Raw genomic sequence first — 18,295 nt, forward strand, 5'->3', positions numbered from 1 at the left:
CCGCTCACCGACTGTTGTGCGACGTGCCCACGAGGTGGAATTCAACATTAACCATGTTATCCAGAGTTTACCAGCAGCGCAGAGCGATTGTAGACTGCCAGATGTCAACTTCCACCAGAACTGGTAGTCAGGTCAGTCAGCTTCCTCAAGTCTACAATGAGGAGTGGACTTGGATGTCTGATATCTGTCAGGTGCTGAGTAACTTCGAGGAGTCAACACAGATGGTCAGTGGCGATGCCGCCATCATCAGCCTCACCATCCCGCTGCTTGGCCTGTTGAAAAACTCTCTGATCAGCATGAAGTCGGAAGCTTTGCGCTCGTCACAAGAGACGGGGGAAGAAGATTCCCTTGTTGATAGCCAAAGCACCCTTAGGTCTGTTTCTCAGCGCATATCGGAGGAGGTGGAGGTGGAGGAGGATGAGGAGGAAGAGGAGGAGAATGTTGGCGAGACACAAGAGGGGACCATTGTTCAGTCCTTCACTGTTCAGCGTGTATGGGCAGAAGAAGAGGAGTTGGAGGAGTTGGAGGAGGAGGAAATGGACAGTCAGGCCAGTGAGGGGAGTGAATTCTTGCGCGTTGGTACTCTGGCGCATATGGCAGATTTCATGCTAGGCTGCCTATCCCGTGACCCTCGCGTTCAAAGAATTTATTCCAGCACCGATTACTGGGTATTCACTCTCCTGGACCCACGGTACAAGCAAAATCTTTCCACTCTTATCCCTGGAGAGGAAAGGAGTGTGAGAATGCATGAATACCAGCAGGCCCTGGTGCACAAGCTGAAACAGTATTTCCCTTCTGACAGCGCTAGCGGCAGAGTGCGTAGTTCTGCGGGACAAGTAGCGAGGGAGAGTAGGCGAGCAGGCAGCTTGTCCAGCACTGGCAAGGGTATGCTTTACAAGGCTTTTGCCAGCTTTATGTCACCCCAGCAAGACACTGTCACCTGTCCCCAGTCTCGGCAGAGTAGGGCTGATCTTTACAGAAAGATGGTGAGGGAGTACGTAGCTGACCATACCATCGTCCTAAATGATCACACAGCTCCCTACAACTACTGGGTTTCAAAGCTGGACATGTGGCGCGAACTGGCGCTGTACGCTGGCCTGTCCGAGCGGGTTTTCAGTGCAGCTGGTGGCATCATCACCGATAAGCGTACATGCCTGTCGACTGACAGCGCTGACAGGTTGACGCTTATTAAGATGAATAAAGCCTGGATTTCTCATAATTTCCAATCTCCACCAGGTGAAGGAAGCTCAACCTGAATAATTTATGCACTCCTCCTCCTCATTTTCCTCCTTCTCCTCCTCTTTGTACACTAAAGCAGAGGAAACTGGCTATTTTTTGACAGGGCCCACTGGCTCTAGCTATAGTACTTTATGCATTTAATTTTTCTGGAGGGCCACCTACCCGGTCCTCTGTTTTAAACAATTTTTGGGACTGCCACATACAGGCACTCAATCTATTCAATTTTTCTGGAGGGCCACCTACCTGCTCCTCTGGTTTGAAAACTTTTTTGGACTGCCACATACAGGCACTCAATCTATTTCATTTTTCTGGAGGGCCACCTACCTGCTCCTCTGGTTTGAAAACTTTTTTGGACTGCCACATACAGGCACTCAATCTATTTCATTTTTCTGGAGGGCCACCTACCTGCTCCTCTGGTTTGAAAACTTTTTTGGACTGCCACATACAGGCACTATCCAAATTAAATTGTCTCCATAGCAGCCTCCACACGTTGTCTCCATTGCTACCTCCAAAAGTTGTCCATATAGCTGCCTCCATACATCGTCCCCTTATCAAACGAGGTGTGTCAGGAAGAAATTTGGGTTGTTTTCATGGATTCCACATCAAAGTTGTTAACTTTGTCGCCACCCTGCTGTGTAATCCACAAAATATACTGGCAAACTTTTACCATTTACGGATATTATTTCAGCGCTTCTTGTGCATCTGTTTACATTCCCCTCACCCGCCATATCCCAAACTTATAAGAACGCTACTACACTTAACTTGGTGGAGGCTGGGACCGAGTCTGACCATGGGGCTGGTCATATACTGCCGACGCAGAGGATTGCGGGACCTACCTCGGTCCAGGTCTCAAAGGCCTACTATACCTCCTCCTCCTTCCACCCCACCTCCTCCTCCTCCGAATTACCATCCGTGGGCATGGCGCCATCAGTCGGTAGCTCTAGGCACAGCAGCAGTGCCGTCGCTAAGCGACAGCAGGCGGTGCTCAAACTGCTGAGCCTAGGCGATAAAAGGCACACCGCCCAAGAGCTATTACAGGGCATTCCACATCAAACTTGTTAACTTTGTCGCCACCCTGCTGTGTAATCCACAAAATATACTGGCAAACTTTTATCATTTACCGATATTATTTCAGCGCTTCTTGCGCATCTGTTTACATTCCCCTCACCCGCCATATCCTAAACTTATAAGAACGCTACTACACTTGATCTTATACAAAAGGTTCTTAGAAGTGCTGTTTGGGGAGTAGCCTAGAGACAGGGGCTTGGATTGGCGAAAGCTCGCCTGGCAGCGGAGCGCCAGCTCCATCCCAAGATCCAACTAACATAGTTTTAACTGCAGCACCTTTAATCTACTACTAGTTCACTGCCTCCATACATGGTCCCCTTATCAAACGAGCTGTGTCAGGCAGAATTTTGGATTGTTTTCATGGCTTCCATGTTAACTTTGTCGCCACCCTGCTGTGTAATCCACAAAATATACTGGCAAACTTTTATCATGTACCGATATTATTTGAGCGCTTCTTGCTCACCTCCTTTGGTTCCTCTCTGCCACCCATTGGTTTGAAGCCTGAGTCCATTTAGGGTATGTCGCCATGCCACTCTCTAGCCTGCCGCTGCTGCTGCTGCTGCCTCTGCATGCCGTCCCCTATAGTGTCAGGGTCAATTATTGGATGTTTTAGATGCTATCTAGCTTCATTCTGTCACTCTGTCATGGCCATGCTGTTGCCCATAATTTTGGCATAATGGTGCGTTTAAGCAGCCTCAGAGGCATCCATGCATGCTGCCCCTGCTGTTTCCTGTCCATTTCCGTGGTGTTTCCATCCTTTTCTGAGGTTTCCAGGTGTTTGGCCAAGCTTCCCTGTGCAGAGCCTTGGTCCCCTTGAAAAATGCTCGAGTCTCCCATTGACTTCAATGGGGCTCGTTATTCGAGACGAGCACTCGAGCATCGGGAAAAGTTCGTCTCGAATAACGAGTACCCGAGCATTTTAGTGCTCGCTCATCTCTAATTAATAATTATTTCTTTTACTGAACTACTCACAAAGGTAAAATTAAAACAGGCTTACAATTAAAATCACAAGCAGGAATGCCAAACTTCATTCCTTAGGGTGATTTTGTCTTTGGAACCAAGGGACTCGTTCATAGCTGCTCCTTGGATGTTTTGAATTTGTGTTTAAAACAAACTTTGTATAAAGAGATATCATCAACTATCAAATGGTGAGGCCATTGTTACCAGTAGAAACCAGGTTTTATATTAAATCATGTTAAAGCAAGTGGTGGAGGACTTGGCACCACTTATTAGGTCTTTGACTATCTTTAAGGCGGCTCCAACCAATTTTACCACCCTCTCATACAAGGCTATGTACTGCTGTGGAATGTTGGAGATGAAGGAGTCCTTAGGCTTTTTCTGATCAAACAAGAACAAGACTTGAATAGTTCCTTTTCCAGTGGGAAAAGAGCCAAATCCAATCTTGACCTACAACCCACAAGGCCAGAAGGGGAATTACAAGATATTGGCTTAGTAGTAAAGCTATCTATTAGTCATGAACAGGTTTTATTCTAACGTGGTAGACATATTGTTTGCATTTTATATTAATGCAAATATGGTCGGTATGTCTGCAATTTTAGCAGTTTGTGTTGGTGTTTTTTTATCTCATTGGGTGAGTGGAGGATGGGCACCTCACACCTACATCTGAGCTTGGTTGCTAAATTATAACACAAATTGAAGATCAGACAGCAACAGTTATCATGCGTTTACATGAGTCTGGTTTAGCTGGACTGGGTTCTGTATTATTTTCAGCTGGGTAGCAGCTGTAGGTTGGTCTGGGGGATGTGTAGGCCTCTAGACAGACCCCCCCCCTCTTGCTTCATTTTTTGTTGTATCTTCCTTCCTATCTCTCATTTTCCAGTCATTATTACTGTTCTTTGCAATGGTTGCTAATGGCTTGGTGATCTTACATACATTATAAGTTTACTGTTTATGCATTGGCCTTAAACTGTTCTCTGTTTCTTTTCAGAGGATTGAAGATACTGGTGGAGGCCATCCTTCCAAATATCCTTGAAGCTGACCAGGAGAAATGTTGGGGCTTTGATCAATTCTTTGCTGAGACCAACAATGTTCTAGAGAGAATGGTTATTCATGTATTCTCTTTGTCTCAAGCCAGAATGCACAAAATCTATATGCACCATTATAACTCGTAAGCTATGTACACATTCTGATTAACACACTGGGTATTAAAAAAAATATGCCCTGACTGTAATTTTAAAGGCAATATATTACTTTCATGTTTCTGAAAAAACATTATTTTGTTTTTTTTTAATTTCTTTGCTTGCAACAGAGTGCCAAAATTTATGGAAAATGTTGCCAAACAAGCTGGAGTTGTGCCAGAAAGACAGACCTATTTCTATGAAGGCCACCTGTACCTCATCAATCCAACCTTACAAGTGCAGCATCTTTCTAAAACAACAGAACAACATCCATTTATATTAATTGGTTGTGTGGGTGAAGTTCCAAAGGGTGTAACTTACAAAGACCGTGAGTAAAATTCTGGTAGCCACTAAACTGCAGTTATCTACTCCCTTGTAAAAAGTTGGCCATACGTTTGATTAATGCCAACAGAATATACAGAGCTTAAATAAGGTCTGTTTCCACAAACATATTCAGATGTAGTGGAAGATTATGAATTACAGTATATTGCTGGGGAATCTGGCGTTATGTAAAATCCTCGCGAATTAGAGAGCTCACTTTCCCTTTTCAAATACAACAGTAGTTCCTATGTTTTATTTAAATTTCCATAAAATTTCAACATGATGCTGCCTTACGCATTGCAAAAATCCACATCAAATTTACAGTGAAATCTGCAGGTTTGAGGATTCTGGTTATCAAGTATTCAATAAATAGGTGATAAGCATTAAATCATTTGGGGGTCAAACTGCTGGGACCACCACCAATCTACAAAAATGTATAATCCTGTATAATCTGTTTCTCCCAGCCTACAGGCCGCATCCAGGAGAAGATAAATAGAGCATTGGATGGAGCATAGACAATACTTATTTTTTATTGCTTATAGAACTCAAGGAGATAGCCAAGTACAGTGCTTTGTCAAAGCCACTCAGCACTCAGAATCCCCTGTGGTCACCCAAGCCATTGACCCATTACAATGTTTACCAGACAAGACTCCAGAATCTTTCTTTAGTCTCAGGCAACTCAAGATATGTTGCTCTCTAGGGCTATTTTACCCAGCAACACATTTTTGGCTGCATGAGACTGCAGGAAGAGTGAGAACACATGGAAAGGGTCGGATTATCTTTGGAGCTCCTGCTGGCCCTACCTTTACCTCCTGTAAAGGGAAGATACTCCAAATTTGCCCTTCTTTCAATTGTATTGGTGTCGTCCAGAGGATGATACGATGAAAGTTGTAACAGAATAGGTAACAATAACTTACTGCTTAAATTGATAAGTTTGCACTTTGCGATCAATTAGTGGGATTTGGTTGTAGTTTGGGCACTTGGTCTCTAAAAGGTTTGCCGTTGCTGCCGTTGAATATGAATGGTTTCACACTGGTCACAGGAAAAGTATGTTTATTCTGGCAATAAGTTGTGGACTTAGGGGGTCACACCTCCATGCAAATATCATAATTGTTATCTAGCCATTGGACCCATTGATGAGTACATTTTAAAGGGGTTGACAAGGAATTAATATTGATGACTATTTATAGAATAAAGTCCAAAGAAATAGAGAAAAAAATATTTCACTATTACCAGAGCTCCCCTTATTATAATATAACCAACCAAGAAATAGGTGATAAGCATTACATCATTAAATCAAATTCACTCACACAACCAAGAAATGGAGAAAAAAATATACTGGGAGCTCCGGTCATAGTGAAATATTTTTTTCTCTATTTCTTTGGACTTTATCTAGGACTGTGTGGACCGGTCTTATATCGTGAGTAGCTCCTTAAGGGGCAAACTGTGCACCACGAATAACTGTTTTCCTGTGCTATTCATAGAATAGTTCACCAGTAGTTGATAGTTAGGGGACTGACATCCGGCCCCACACTGATTTGCTGTTTGTCACTGCATGAACGAAGCTCACAAGGTCACAGCACCAGCTATTTTATAACAGCATGGAACATCAGAGACTGGATTTTCACCTATATTCGCCTATTTTTAAGATATCAGTAACTATTGTTAGTAATTCCCGCTAAGCAGACACCAGGGTAGAGTTGCATGGTAAGGAAATTACATGTGTCTGAAACCCTACATAGCCACAGCTGCCAGTGGAGCTATATACGCAAGTGAACAAAAAAAACCTAAATATTATCCATAATTTTGTGATATATACCATGTTAAGGTGGAATATTGGACAGTTATGGTGGTGGCAGCATTATGAAAAGCTTGCCTAAAGTTGCATTTCAGATGTAAATCAATTACCATTAAAAATAAATAAATTAACATAATAAAATAGTTAGTTAAGGCAGCATATAAAATTGCATGCATTTTTGTTGATACCTTGAATAAAACTACAACAAAATGTACTGTGTGAACACTGCCATTATTGATTTCCTGTTGGTGAATGTATACCAGCTTATTGTACCTTACTTCCATTTTTTTCCAGCTGCATCTGACTTTCCCAGGTTTCTTCCCTCCGTTGATGTCTCTGTTGATTGTTCTATTGCAAAAGTAAGTAAAAATCATTTGTTTCAATATGATTTTTATAATTTTTTTTACACAATCACAGTAACAGTAGCAAACAAATGGAAGGAGGTGCTACTGCCTTACTCTCTTACAAGAATGGAAAGAGAAGAAGGGAAACAAGAAAAGAGCTGTCATAACAGTTTACATTTTATAGTTATGGGATCTCAATTAATTTATCCATATCAACCCATAGTTTTTGCTTTTTTCATAATTGCTTAAAACATGCAAGGATTCTGGACATGACCTGCAATGTTATTAAGAAATGTCTGTATCATTGCAGAATGTTGTCAGTGCAGTTTACCAGACATTGCGAGTCACACAGTTGCTGTTGACATGTCAAGAATTTATACTCCGAGGAACATATTGGCTCATGTAAGTGGTATTCAAATTTTACTGTGATGTAATAAGTGTATATACAGGGTGCAATAAAAAGGATGGAACTGTGAATATCTTGCAAAATACATATCAGATCAAAAAACTAGAAAAATTATTGTGAAGGACCTCCACTCTCAGATCACGTCATGGGGTACACTTGTGCTAGAGAGCTTTACAATTTATTTCATAAAGCCCCACCAACCTACGCTAAATTATACTCTCTTAGCCCTGATACTCATTCCACTACTCACTGCCACCACCCATACCTTTCTCATTAAATTATGATAAGAAGCAAATAGCCACCTGGCTACATAAATCCCTCAACAATTTAGAAACCCATATGACTTATTAAACAATTAGCTATATCACGGGTCCCCAACCTTTTTACATGGGGGCAGTTTACTGTCCCCCTCAGACCATTGGAGGGCCGGACTAAAGTTTAAAAATAAAAAAAATAAGAAATTCCTTGAAAACACAGGGCTAGCGGTACATGTGACCGCATCCGTAATACACTGGGTCCCCCCCATAGTAATTATTTAATATACTGCACCCCCTTGTAAACTATTTTATATATTGGCCTAATTAATCTCTCTCCATTAATTATTGAATATGCTGCTTCCCCCATTAATTACTAGACTGCCCCTCATAATTAATTATATCAGATACTGCCCCTTATAATTAATTATTTCCTGTGCTGCCCTTCATCATTAATTATTTCCTATGCTGCCCCCATAATTAATTATTTCCTATGCTGCCCTTTGACCATTAATTATTTCATATTCTCCCCTTCGTAATTGATTATTCCCTATACTGCCCCCACCATTATTTCCTATACTGCCCCTCATAATTAATTATTCCTTATGCTACCCCTCCACCATTAATTATTTTCTATGAAGTTCTTTAAGGCTACAAGAAGAAACGTATTATGGTTAAAGGTTTAAAAAATGGATTTACAGTACTGATATAAAAATGATACCATTGTCAGAACCAAAAAAAGATTACAAAAAATATATACAGACAATACAAAAAAAGGCTGGTGTATAATCAGACTTGCTGATTTAAAGGGGTTGTTCAACGACAAGTTAGCCCCTATCCGCAGGATAGGGTCTAACTTAATGATTGGCGGGGGTTTCGATGATTGGTGGGCAGAGAGCCCCTTTAAGTTAATAGCACCTATAAGCTATTACAAGTTACAGCAATGTCCACTTTACAATCAAATGTAAAGATGTAATCTCAAACTAGATACAACAAAATAAACCAAGATGTTAGGAATCAGTTCTGCACCATTCCACACCTTGTTCCACCCTAAACCCACCAATTATTTAAAAGACTAAATATAAAATAGTAGCAGACACAGTAAAAGAATGGGGAGACTTATTGGGAGAGATTTACTAATTACTGTAAATGTTCCAGAACTTGTGATTAATTTGTCTTAAAAGGTAGAAATAAGACCAAGACAAAAGTGTCTAATATATGGAAAGATCAAATCATACAGTTGGAATCGGGTCAATACGATCCATCTTCTATAGGCCTTGTTTAGTTTTTATCTGTGTGGATTTTAAATGGTGAAAATACATTTCCCCCAATATTTTAAACTAAAGAGTTTCTTCCTCCTCATCCTTATTATTTTCTATTGCATGCTGAATTTCCTAATAGCAATACTTAATTGTTGTGAATATCTGTTTCTTCACAGAGAGAATCTGAAGGCAGAATGGCGCAGGATTATTGAGAAGAAATCGTCGGTGATGTCATACTATCACTGCATGTGCAACGTTGAAAGTAGAAACATAAGACTGTAAGGAAAAATGATATACAGATAATTGTTCCCAGAGCACTACATATATAACAGACCAGTACCCTGACACGGAGAATGTCTATCTTTGTAAAGAAAGGAAATAAACAACTATAAAATATATACAAAGTGAAATTCTTGTATATAAAACAATTGTGTATACTAATATATATGCCATTTAGAAATTTAGAATTGTAATTTTTTTTAACCTATTATAAATTCAGTCCTCACGAAGTTAATGAGTTTCATTGAGGGTAAAAAGGCGCTTCACATTTCACATATATAAAAGTTAAAAAGTACAGAGAATGCACATATAAATGTAAATTGATGCCCATATTTGTTTATAGATATAACACAGCTTATCAAGAATACACCACTGAAAACCACGATCAAGGGGATTGCCGGAAGAAGCTACATTTAGTAAGTTTTCAGTTCTAGAATATATTTTTTGTTCTGCAGATTTAAAGGAATACGCCAGGATTTATAGCGATAATTTCCTAGTATTTTATCTTGTGCTTTATCATAGTTAAGTCGCTTTCCATAGATCATGAAACTTTTTATTTTCGTGACATAGTCGTAATTCCTGGTGCATGGCCAGGAATTGCAACTATTTCCCTCCTTATGCCGCCTCCATGCCAAGTGGCCATTTCAGTACAATTGCTTATGTCTTGGGGAAATCTAGAGAGCAGGGCCTGAAACACATAATACATGGTCTTCAGATTCCATTTTTATTCTAAATGAGAACCAGATTTCCTCTGTCCACCTGCTAAAAGCTAATTCTGGATTTATGGTCCTACTTAAAATGAAATCCTTGTAAAAAATATTTACCTCATGTAGTCACAGCTATATATTAAATTAATAAAGTATCTGTGATTATGCATGGTGGTACTCACATGAAAATAAGACCTAATGCAATTTTTTTCAAGTTTAGAAATACAAGGCCTCCCCTGAAAATAAGACCTAGTGGCACTCAATGCTACAGCTCCCACTGTCCCATACATAATCTTTAGTAGACCATTGGGATACTGGAAGAGGTTGTGACATGGGTGAAGTATTTATGGGATCAAATCAAGACTGCTACGAGCAGCTACCTGGACATGAAGTGCTCATTGAAAGAAAGTGCTATTGCTAAACATGAGAGATTGGGGCCAATGATTCCAAATGGAGTCACAAGAAATCCAGCATGCAATTCAGAGTTTGGAGAGTTATAAGGATGTTAGAGAAGTTGAAAACATCCCCTGAAGATAAGACCTAGTGCCTCTTTAGAAGCAAAAATTAATATAAGACACTGTCTTTTTTTGGGGTAAACACAGTAGATTCATGATGTCACTCTTCCTATTCTGCTGCTTATAACTATGGAAAACTAAGGAAATTAGAGTACAAATAATACATAACAATATTTCACAAGACAATATGCAATTGCAGGATGAGACTTTTATTTTACATTTACACTATTAATCAGGCGCTGCTTGATATGCAGTTCACTGAGCCTGCAAAAGGTGACCTACAGAAAAAGAACAAATGTAAAAGGCTTCCAAATTCTCATTGGGATGAATCCTTCCCTGCAATCTCAATAATCTTTATAGAAAACCTACTTTCAAAAATCTACCGTGATAAACAAGGGATAGTTACTCATAGATTGAGGCACTGTGGTAATCTTCTCATATTTCTTATCCATGGCTTCAGATTCACAGGCTAGACTGTCTCCCCCTTTGCTCTTTCACGACACTAAGCCTTTCCTCTTCTTGATATAATCTCACCGCAGCACCAGAAGTTTCAGCACAGTCAGAATTGCGTTACAAATTGCACTTCATAGTGATGGTATTGAATATTCCATGCCATGTACTGGGAAGCGGAAAAAAAAATCAAAATGGAGTGAAATTTGTAAAAAAAAAAAGCGCATTTGCTGCGTTTTCTCATGGGCTTGGAATTTACGTCTTTCACTGTGCGCCACAAATGACATGCCTTCTTTATTCTTTGGGTCGGTGCGATCACGGGGATACCAAATTTGTATAGATTTTATAATGTTTTCGTACATTTACAAAAATTCTCGTGTAGATTTTTTTTTTTAATTTTGCCATCTTCTGGTGCTAATAACTTTTTTATTCTTCGGTGTACAGACCTGTGGGTGGTATTTTTTTTGTGACTTTTGATTTCGCTTTCAATACTACAATTTTTAGGACTGTACAACCTTTTGATCACTTTTTATTGATTTTTTTAATATTTTAAATTTATTTATTTTATTTATTTATTTATGATTTTTACTGTTTATTTATCAGTTCTAGGGAAAGGGGGTGATTTGAATTTTTAGTTTTTTTTATTATAATTTAAAAAAAAAACTTTTTAAAACTTTTACTTTTACTATTTTTCAGACTCCCTAGGGCACTTTAACCCTAGGTTGTCTGATTGATCATACCATATACTATCATACTACTGTATGGCAGTATATGGGGATTTTCCTCCTCATTCATTACAAGACCTTGGGTCTTCATGGCAATGGATCTCCGCCCCGATGATGTCACGGGCAGCGGCAATCTCCAACAAGATGGCGGCGCCCAAGCGCCACCATCTTTTTGAAGCCACCGGCAGCTTTGCTGGTAGCGATGTGCGTGTTGACACCCTCGATCCGTGCGAGCACCGATCACAGGCGTTACCGGTAAGTCTTTGCTGCAATATGCAGCAAAGCCTTGTCGGCTATGGAGAGTGCTCAGCCCGTGAGCCCTCTCCATGCCCCTGAAGCCGACCCGTGATGTGATGGGTCATGAAAGAATTAAGGAAGAATTTTGCCCCTCACACCAGTAATACCTGCTGGTAAAGGGTAATAAGTCCTACCCATAATAACCTAAAATGATCTGCCACTGAGGTACTGTGCCTTATTTACAGCCATTTTTCTGATATGTAAATGAGTAGACAAAGCGCAAATTCTGAAGAGTCATGTTTATCCACGCTGCCAGTGAACCCTGCCTCATTCTTTTGATTGACAGCTCAGTGTCTCATCACATCTCAGCCTGAGCAGACAAAGTCCTCTCCCTGTCCACTTCCTGTCCTTACCAGAATGTTATCCCTCTCACTACATAGTGAATTTAGCAGTGAACACTGTGTGGGAAACTGCATAAGTTGTCACTATTTCAGGCACCCCGTGATAGGTGGAGCCAAGCGATAATGGGCTGAGTCAAGCAAGCCAAAAAAGCCGGAAAAAGTTTGGGATGTGATTTTACTGGTGGGAGGAGGCTGATTTAATCTGGGGCACCTGCGCTGCACTTTTCATCAAAGGGTGGGGGATTGAGTAAGGTGCCTATCTTTAATGACAGGATCCCTTTAGCTCAAGGATGCTTTTAAAACGACTTTACATATAATTCCCATATGATACTTTGCCATATATTGCATAAATAAATATAGTGTGCAATAAATATAATGTTACAGAGCCTAAATAACACTGTAATATACCTTTCACATAAAATTAATTTCAAAATAATGCCATGTATGTCTAGCAAGTTTCTGGGGATTCCACTCACAACTGCTAAGAGTGCTTTTTATCTGTATTTAATCAATAACCTGAACTTATGTAAACCAAAGTACTGTAGTGAGAAATGTAATGATATCTCTATTGTGTTGCAGGTAAGGAACACTCTGTCCAATTGTTCTCACAGCCAAGATAAAGAGAACCTGCTTGGGTTGCTGCTTCTAGAAGTTACAAAAGAGCAAGATCATATTCGGATGGATACCAGGTAATATAATGTGACCTAGCTACATAACATTTAAAGCAAGTCTGTAAGTGTCATATGGAAATTACCACTTTCTGTTTTAATGCTTATTTACAGCACTGATCGCATGAAGCACTGCCTACAAAAAATGCTATTGATCTTCAAGGAATTTAAGAAGCGAAAACATCATCCTAGTAAGCAAAAATGTACTTATGTTAACTAGATATTAAGGAATGTGCATGTGTTATGGGCTTATGGTGTGAACCAATATCTATGCATTGGCAGGTGAGCCTATTAACCTACTGTTTTCTTGTGTGAACTAATCAAACCATGGATCCACCTGGATTTATTGAGAATTAGGAAAAACTACCATCAAAATCAAGCATGATAAACCAAGGGCATTACATATACAGTGGGTATAGAAAGAATTCAGATCCCTTTTTTGCTATTAATGTACACTCTGCCCCCGTCTTGACAGAAAAAAAACAAGAAGAACTGAAATATCACATCGTCATAAGTATTCAGACTCTTTGCTCAGAATTAAGTAACAACAGCTTTTGAGCTAGTACAGCCATGAGTATTCTTGGGAATTATTCAACAAGTTTTCCGCACTTGGATTTATGGATCCAGATACCATTCTTCCTTGCCGATCCTCTCCTGTTTCCTCAGGTTGGACCATGGACGTTGGTGGACACCATTTTCAAGTTTCTGCAGAGATGCTCAACTTGGTTTAGGTCAAAACTCTGTCTGAGCCAGTCAAGAATGGTCACAGAGTAGTCTTGAAGCCACTGCTTTGTCATTTTAGCTGTGTGCTAAGGGTCATTGTCTTGTTGGAAGGTGAACCTTTAGCCTACTTTGAGGTCCAGAGGACTCTGGAAGAGGTTTTCATCCACAATATCTCTATACTTGGCTGCAATCATCTTTCCTTCTATAGCAACCAGTCATCCTGTCCCTGCATCTGAAAAACACCCCCATAGCATGATGCTGCCAGAACCATGTGTCACTGTTGGCATTGTATTTGGCAGGTGATAAGCAGTTCAGGGTTTTCTCCACACATACCACTTAGAATTAATACCAAAAAGAGAATCTTATTTCTCATAGTCTGGGAGTGTTTTTTTTGCAAACTGTATGTGTGCTTTCATACGTCTTGCACTGAAGAGTGGTTTCCATTGGTACATTCTGCCATAAAGCCCTGACTTGTGGAGGGCTCCATTGATAGTTGACTTTGTGGAACTTTCTCCCATTATCCTACTGCCTCTCTGGAGTTCAGCCACAGTGATATTGGGGTTCATCTTTACCTCTCTCACCAAGGATCTTCTCCCACGATTACTTTGTGTGAACGGTCTGGAGGAAGAGTTGCAGTCATCCCAAACTTTTTCCATTTAAGGATTATACAGGCCAATGTGCTCTTAGGAACCTTGAACGCTGCAGAAATTCTTTTGTAATATTGGCCTGATCTGTGCCTCACCACAATTCTGTCTCTGAGCTTTCTTAGACCTCATGATTCTCATGTGCTCTGTGCACTGTGAGATATGAGGTCTTGTATAGGCAGGTGCGTGCCTTTCATAATCAAGTCCAATCCATTTTATTAAACACAGCTGGACTCAAAGAGAGTCCATATCACTGAAGAGATATACCAAACCACCGAAAACATTGAGTGAAAACATGTCTAAATTTAGGTCACAAAAATATATGAGATCTTTATTACAAACTACCATGATTAAAAATTACCAGGTAGCAAATCCTAACAGTTATAAAAAATATAAATATGCATCATTACATGTATAAATGTATAATGACAGACAGACAGTTTACATTTTGCTTATATATATATATGCACATACAAGGCTAAACATGGAATACAGGATCATCTGCACTAGGATGATAAACTATACAATGCACCTTTAATGGCTACACAAAGCTAGCAAAGTAGTAAAATTACTATAAATCAAATAAATAACTGGAAAATTGAAGTGTATGTTCACAAATGGTAGAAGTATCACAGGCAAAATGGGTGAGCTTGAGGCTCTGGTATTAGAGGAACAGTTAGATGTTGTTGGTGTAGCAGAAACATGGCTCGATGCATCACATGATTGGGGTGTTAATATGTTTTACACTCTTTTGGAAAGACTGGGCAAATAGGAGGGGAGGTGGTGTATGTCTGTATGTCAGAAGAGACTTATAAGCGATTGTGAATGAGATAGTGGTCTCAGAAGAGTGTGAGGAGGCTGAAACTTTGTGGGTTGAAATTCAAAGCCAAGAGAACTTTGAGAAAAATTATTTTTGGTGTAATTTATAGACTCCCTAACATAGAGGGTCACCTATATAAACAGATAACCTAGGTCACCTATATAAACAGGGCTGCACAGGAGGGGACCGTAGTGATAATGGGAGACTTTAAATTCCAAAATATAAATGGGCTCTTCTTCATCTGTGAAAGGGAGACATTTTATCAACTTTCTGCAAGATAATTTTATGGTACAGCTTGTAGAAGATCCCACAAGAGGTGATGCATTGTTGGACCTTATGATTTCTAACAATGTGGAGATTGTCCAAAATGTCAGTGTCCAGGAATCCCTTGGGAACAGCGATCATAATATAATTATTTTCCTCTTTAACTGTAAAAAGCAAAAACAGGTGGGAAAATCGAAAACATTGAATTTTAAGAAGGCTAATTTCCAGAAATTCAGGGCTGCACTAGAGGGTATAGACTGGGATCAGTTACTGTCACATGACGATGCTAATGTTAAATGGAAGAAATTAAAATATATCCTGGGTCATTATACTTCTAAATTTATTCCAATAGGTAACAAGTATAGACGGGTTAGATTACATCCCGCGTGGCTTACAGCTACAGTTAACAGGGCAATTATTGATAAAAAGAGGGCATTCAAAAAATATAAATCTGACGGGTCACCTGAGGCTTTCAATACTTACAAAACACTTACAAAAATCTGTAAGAAGGAAATAAAATCAGCCAAAATATAAAATGAAAGACAGGTGGCTAAAGATAGCAAAACAAATCCCAAGAATTTTTTTAAGTACATCAAATGCAAAAAAAATGGGTCAGAACAGCTTGGACCATTTTATTCTGAAAATGGGGCATCAGTGACTGGAGACCAAGAGAAGGTGGAGATACTTAATGTCTTTTTTAGCTCCATTTATACAATAGAAAAAATAACTTCTGGCATGGATGGTGCCAGTGTGGGCCATGCATCCTGTAATATACTAGACTGGCTGAATGTAGACATGATCCAATCTAAGCTCAATAAAATCAATGTGTACAAGGATTCTGGACCAGATGGGTTACAAAGAACTCAATTCTGTTATTGTTGTACCGCTGTCCAAAATCTTCAGGGATTCCGTAATGTCTGGTGTGGTGCCAAGTGACGGCTGCAAGGCAAATGTGGTGCTAATATATAAAAAGGGCTCTAGAACTTCACTGGGCAATTACGGGCCTGTAAGCTTAACTTCCATTGTGGGAAAAATGTTGAAAGGGTTAGTAAAAGATTATATACTGGAGTATGTAACATCAAATAGTATAATAAGTGACAGCCAGCATAGGATAGAAGTTGTCAGACTAACCTGATCTGCTTCTATGAAGAGGTGAGCAAATGTCTGGATGGAGGAGCTGCTGTGAATATTGAGTTCTTGGACTTTGCTAAGGCATTTGACACGGTCCCTCATAGACTCCTGATGGGTAAAATTAGGGCTATTGGTTTGGCAGAAATCATTCCTAATTGGATTGCAAACTGGCTGAAGGATCGTATCCAGAGACTTGTGCTCAATGATTCTTACTCAGAATGGTCACCAGTTATAATTGGTGTACCCCAGACTTCTGTACTTGGTCCACTACTATTTAATATATTTATTAATGATATAGAGGTAGGAATTAATAGCACTGTGTCTATTTTTGCAGATGACACCAAGCTGTGTAGTGTAATACAGTCCATGGAGGATGTTTATAGGCTGTGGGTGACTCGGACAAACTGAGTGTTTAGTCATCCACTTGGCAAATGAGGTTCAATGTGGATAAGTGTAAGGTTATACACCTGGGGGCTAATAATCCACAGACTACATATGTCCTTGGGGGAGTAAATCTGGGAGAGTCCCTTGTTGAGAAGGACCTGGGTGTACTAGTAGATTATAAATTAAATAACAGCATGCAATGTCAATCAGCTGCCTCTAAAGCCAGCAAGATATTGTCATTTATCAAAAGTGGTATGTACTCTCGGGATAGGGATGTAATATTACCACTGTACAAGGCATTGGTTCAGCCTCACCTGGAATATGCTGTCCAGTTCTGAGCTCCTGTACATAAAAAGGATGCCCTGGATCTGCAGAGGGTTCAACGATGAGTCACAAAAATGATAAGGGGTGTGGAGGGTCCAAGTTCTGAGGAAAGATTAAAACAACTAGATTTATTTAGACTGGAAAAGAGACGACTACGAGGGGACCTGATTAATTTATATAAATATATGAATGGTCCATACAAAAAATATGGTGGTAAGTTGTTTCAGATAAAATCAAATCAAAAGACGAGAGGGCACTGTCTCCTCCTGGAGAAATCAAGGTTTAATCAGCAGAGGCTTTTTTACTATGAGAACTGTCAATCTGTGGAATAGCCTGCCTCAGGTGCTGGTCACAGCAGGGACAGCGGAGAGCTTCAAGAAAGGTCTAGATGCCTTTTTACACCTAAATAACATTGATGGTAATGTTATATAGAATTGTTTCCCATAAATCTCTTTCTCATCCAATCCCTTCCCTTCCTTGGTTGAACTTGATGGACATGTGTCATTTTTCAACTTTATAAACTATGATAACTAATTCATAATAACATGTAAGAACATAATAAAAAACAGGGCAAAATACTATCTGGCCTACCTCCCCGATGCGTGTTTCAAACGTAGATGGCCTTTGTCAAGGGGTAACGCCAGGTGAGCAAAGCCCAAAACTGGCCAATGTAACTGCAGGGATAATATGATCCACAACCCACCTGTGATAGCGACACATGGGCAGACAGAGGCACATCTCACTAGGGGAGAAGGAGGTCTCGCGAGGGCAGAAGGGCCGGAACTTAGCTCTTCCCCCAAAGCCAGGGGAGAAGCAAGACTGTGCAGTACATGTGTAGCAGGGGGAAGGAGGTGAGAGAAACCACAAGAATTTGGTATAGCTGCATGAAACTGTGAGCAGTGAGATGAATAAATAACTGACATATAACTATGTGAGTATGCAATGTATAATGATAACAAAGTGGTGAACTGTATATATATATATATATATATATATATAAATTTATGTGCAAGTGAGTTATTATAACTAATGTACAGACCCATCTATAGATGACAGCAGATGGCGCTGTTAGCAAAGTTATCAGTGTGATAGTGCCAGTACGAGTTGAAAAGTGAGTGAAGTGAATGTGTGAAACAAAAAGTGAATAAATGAGTGTGACAATAGGAAGAGTTATTAAAAAAATAATTAAATGT

The 18,295-nt window shown here is 39.8% G+C and overlaps 1 protein-coding gene across 2 annotated transcripts in view; it reads left to right on the plus strand.

Annotated features, from left to right (window-relative positions):
* Window positions 1-18,295, plus strand: part of IKBKE (inhibitor of nuclear factor kappa B kinase subunit epsilon) — a 61,802-nt gene that overhangs the window by 23,244 nt on the left and 20,263 nt on the right. For both annotated transcript variants that reach the window (XR_011853289.1, XM_072137428.1), the window contains exons 8-15: window positions 4,256-4,435; window positions 4,577-4,773; window positions 6,859-6,923; window positions 7,219-7,310; window positions 9,007-9,108; window positions 9,453-9,525; window positions 12,724-12,833; window positions 12,927-13,003. Coding sequence is in view for 1 of the 2 variants with exons in the window: in XM_072137428.1 (XP_071993529.1) it covers window positions 4,256-4,435; window positions 4,577-4,773; window positions 6,859-6,923; window positions 7,219-7,310; window positions 9,007-9,108; window positions 9,453-9,525; window positions 12,724-12,833; window positions 12,927-13,003 (896 nt within the window). In the remaining variant the exon portion in view is untranslated. The remainder of the gene's footprint in view (window positions 1-4,255; window positions 4,436-4,576; window positions 4,774-6,858; window positions 6,924-7,218; window positions 7,311-9,006; window positions 9,109-9,452; window positions 9,526-12,723; window positions 12,834-12,926; window positions 13,004-18,295) is intronic.

This window comes from Engystomops pustulosus, chromosome 2 (assembly GCF_040894005.1).
Source record: "Engystomops pustulosus chromosome 2, aEngPut4.maternal, whole genome shotgun sequence".
In the NCBI taxonomy this organism is placed as follows: domain Eukaryota; kingdom Metazoa; phylum Chordata; class Amphibia; order Anura; family Leptodactylidae; genus Engystomops; species Engystomops pustulosus.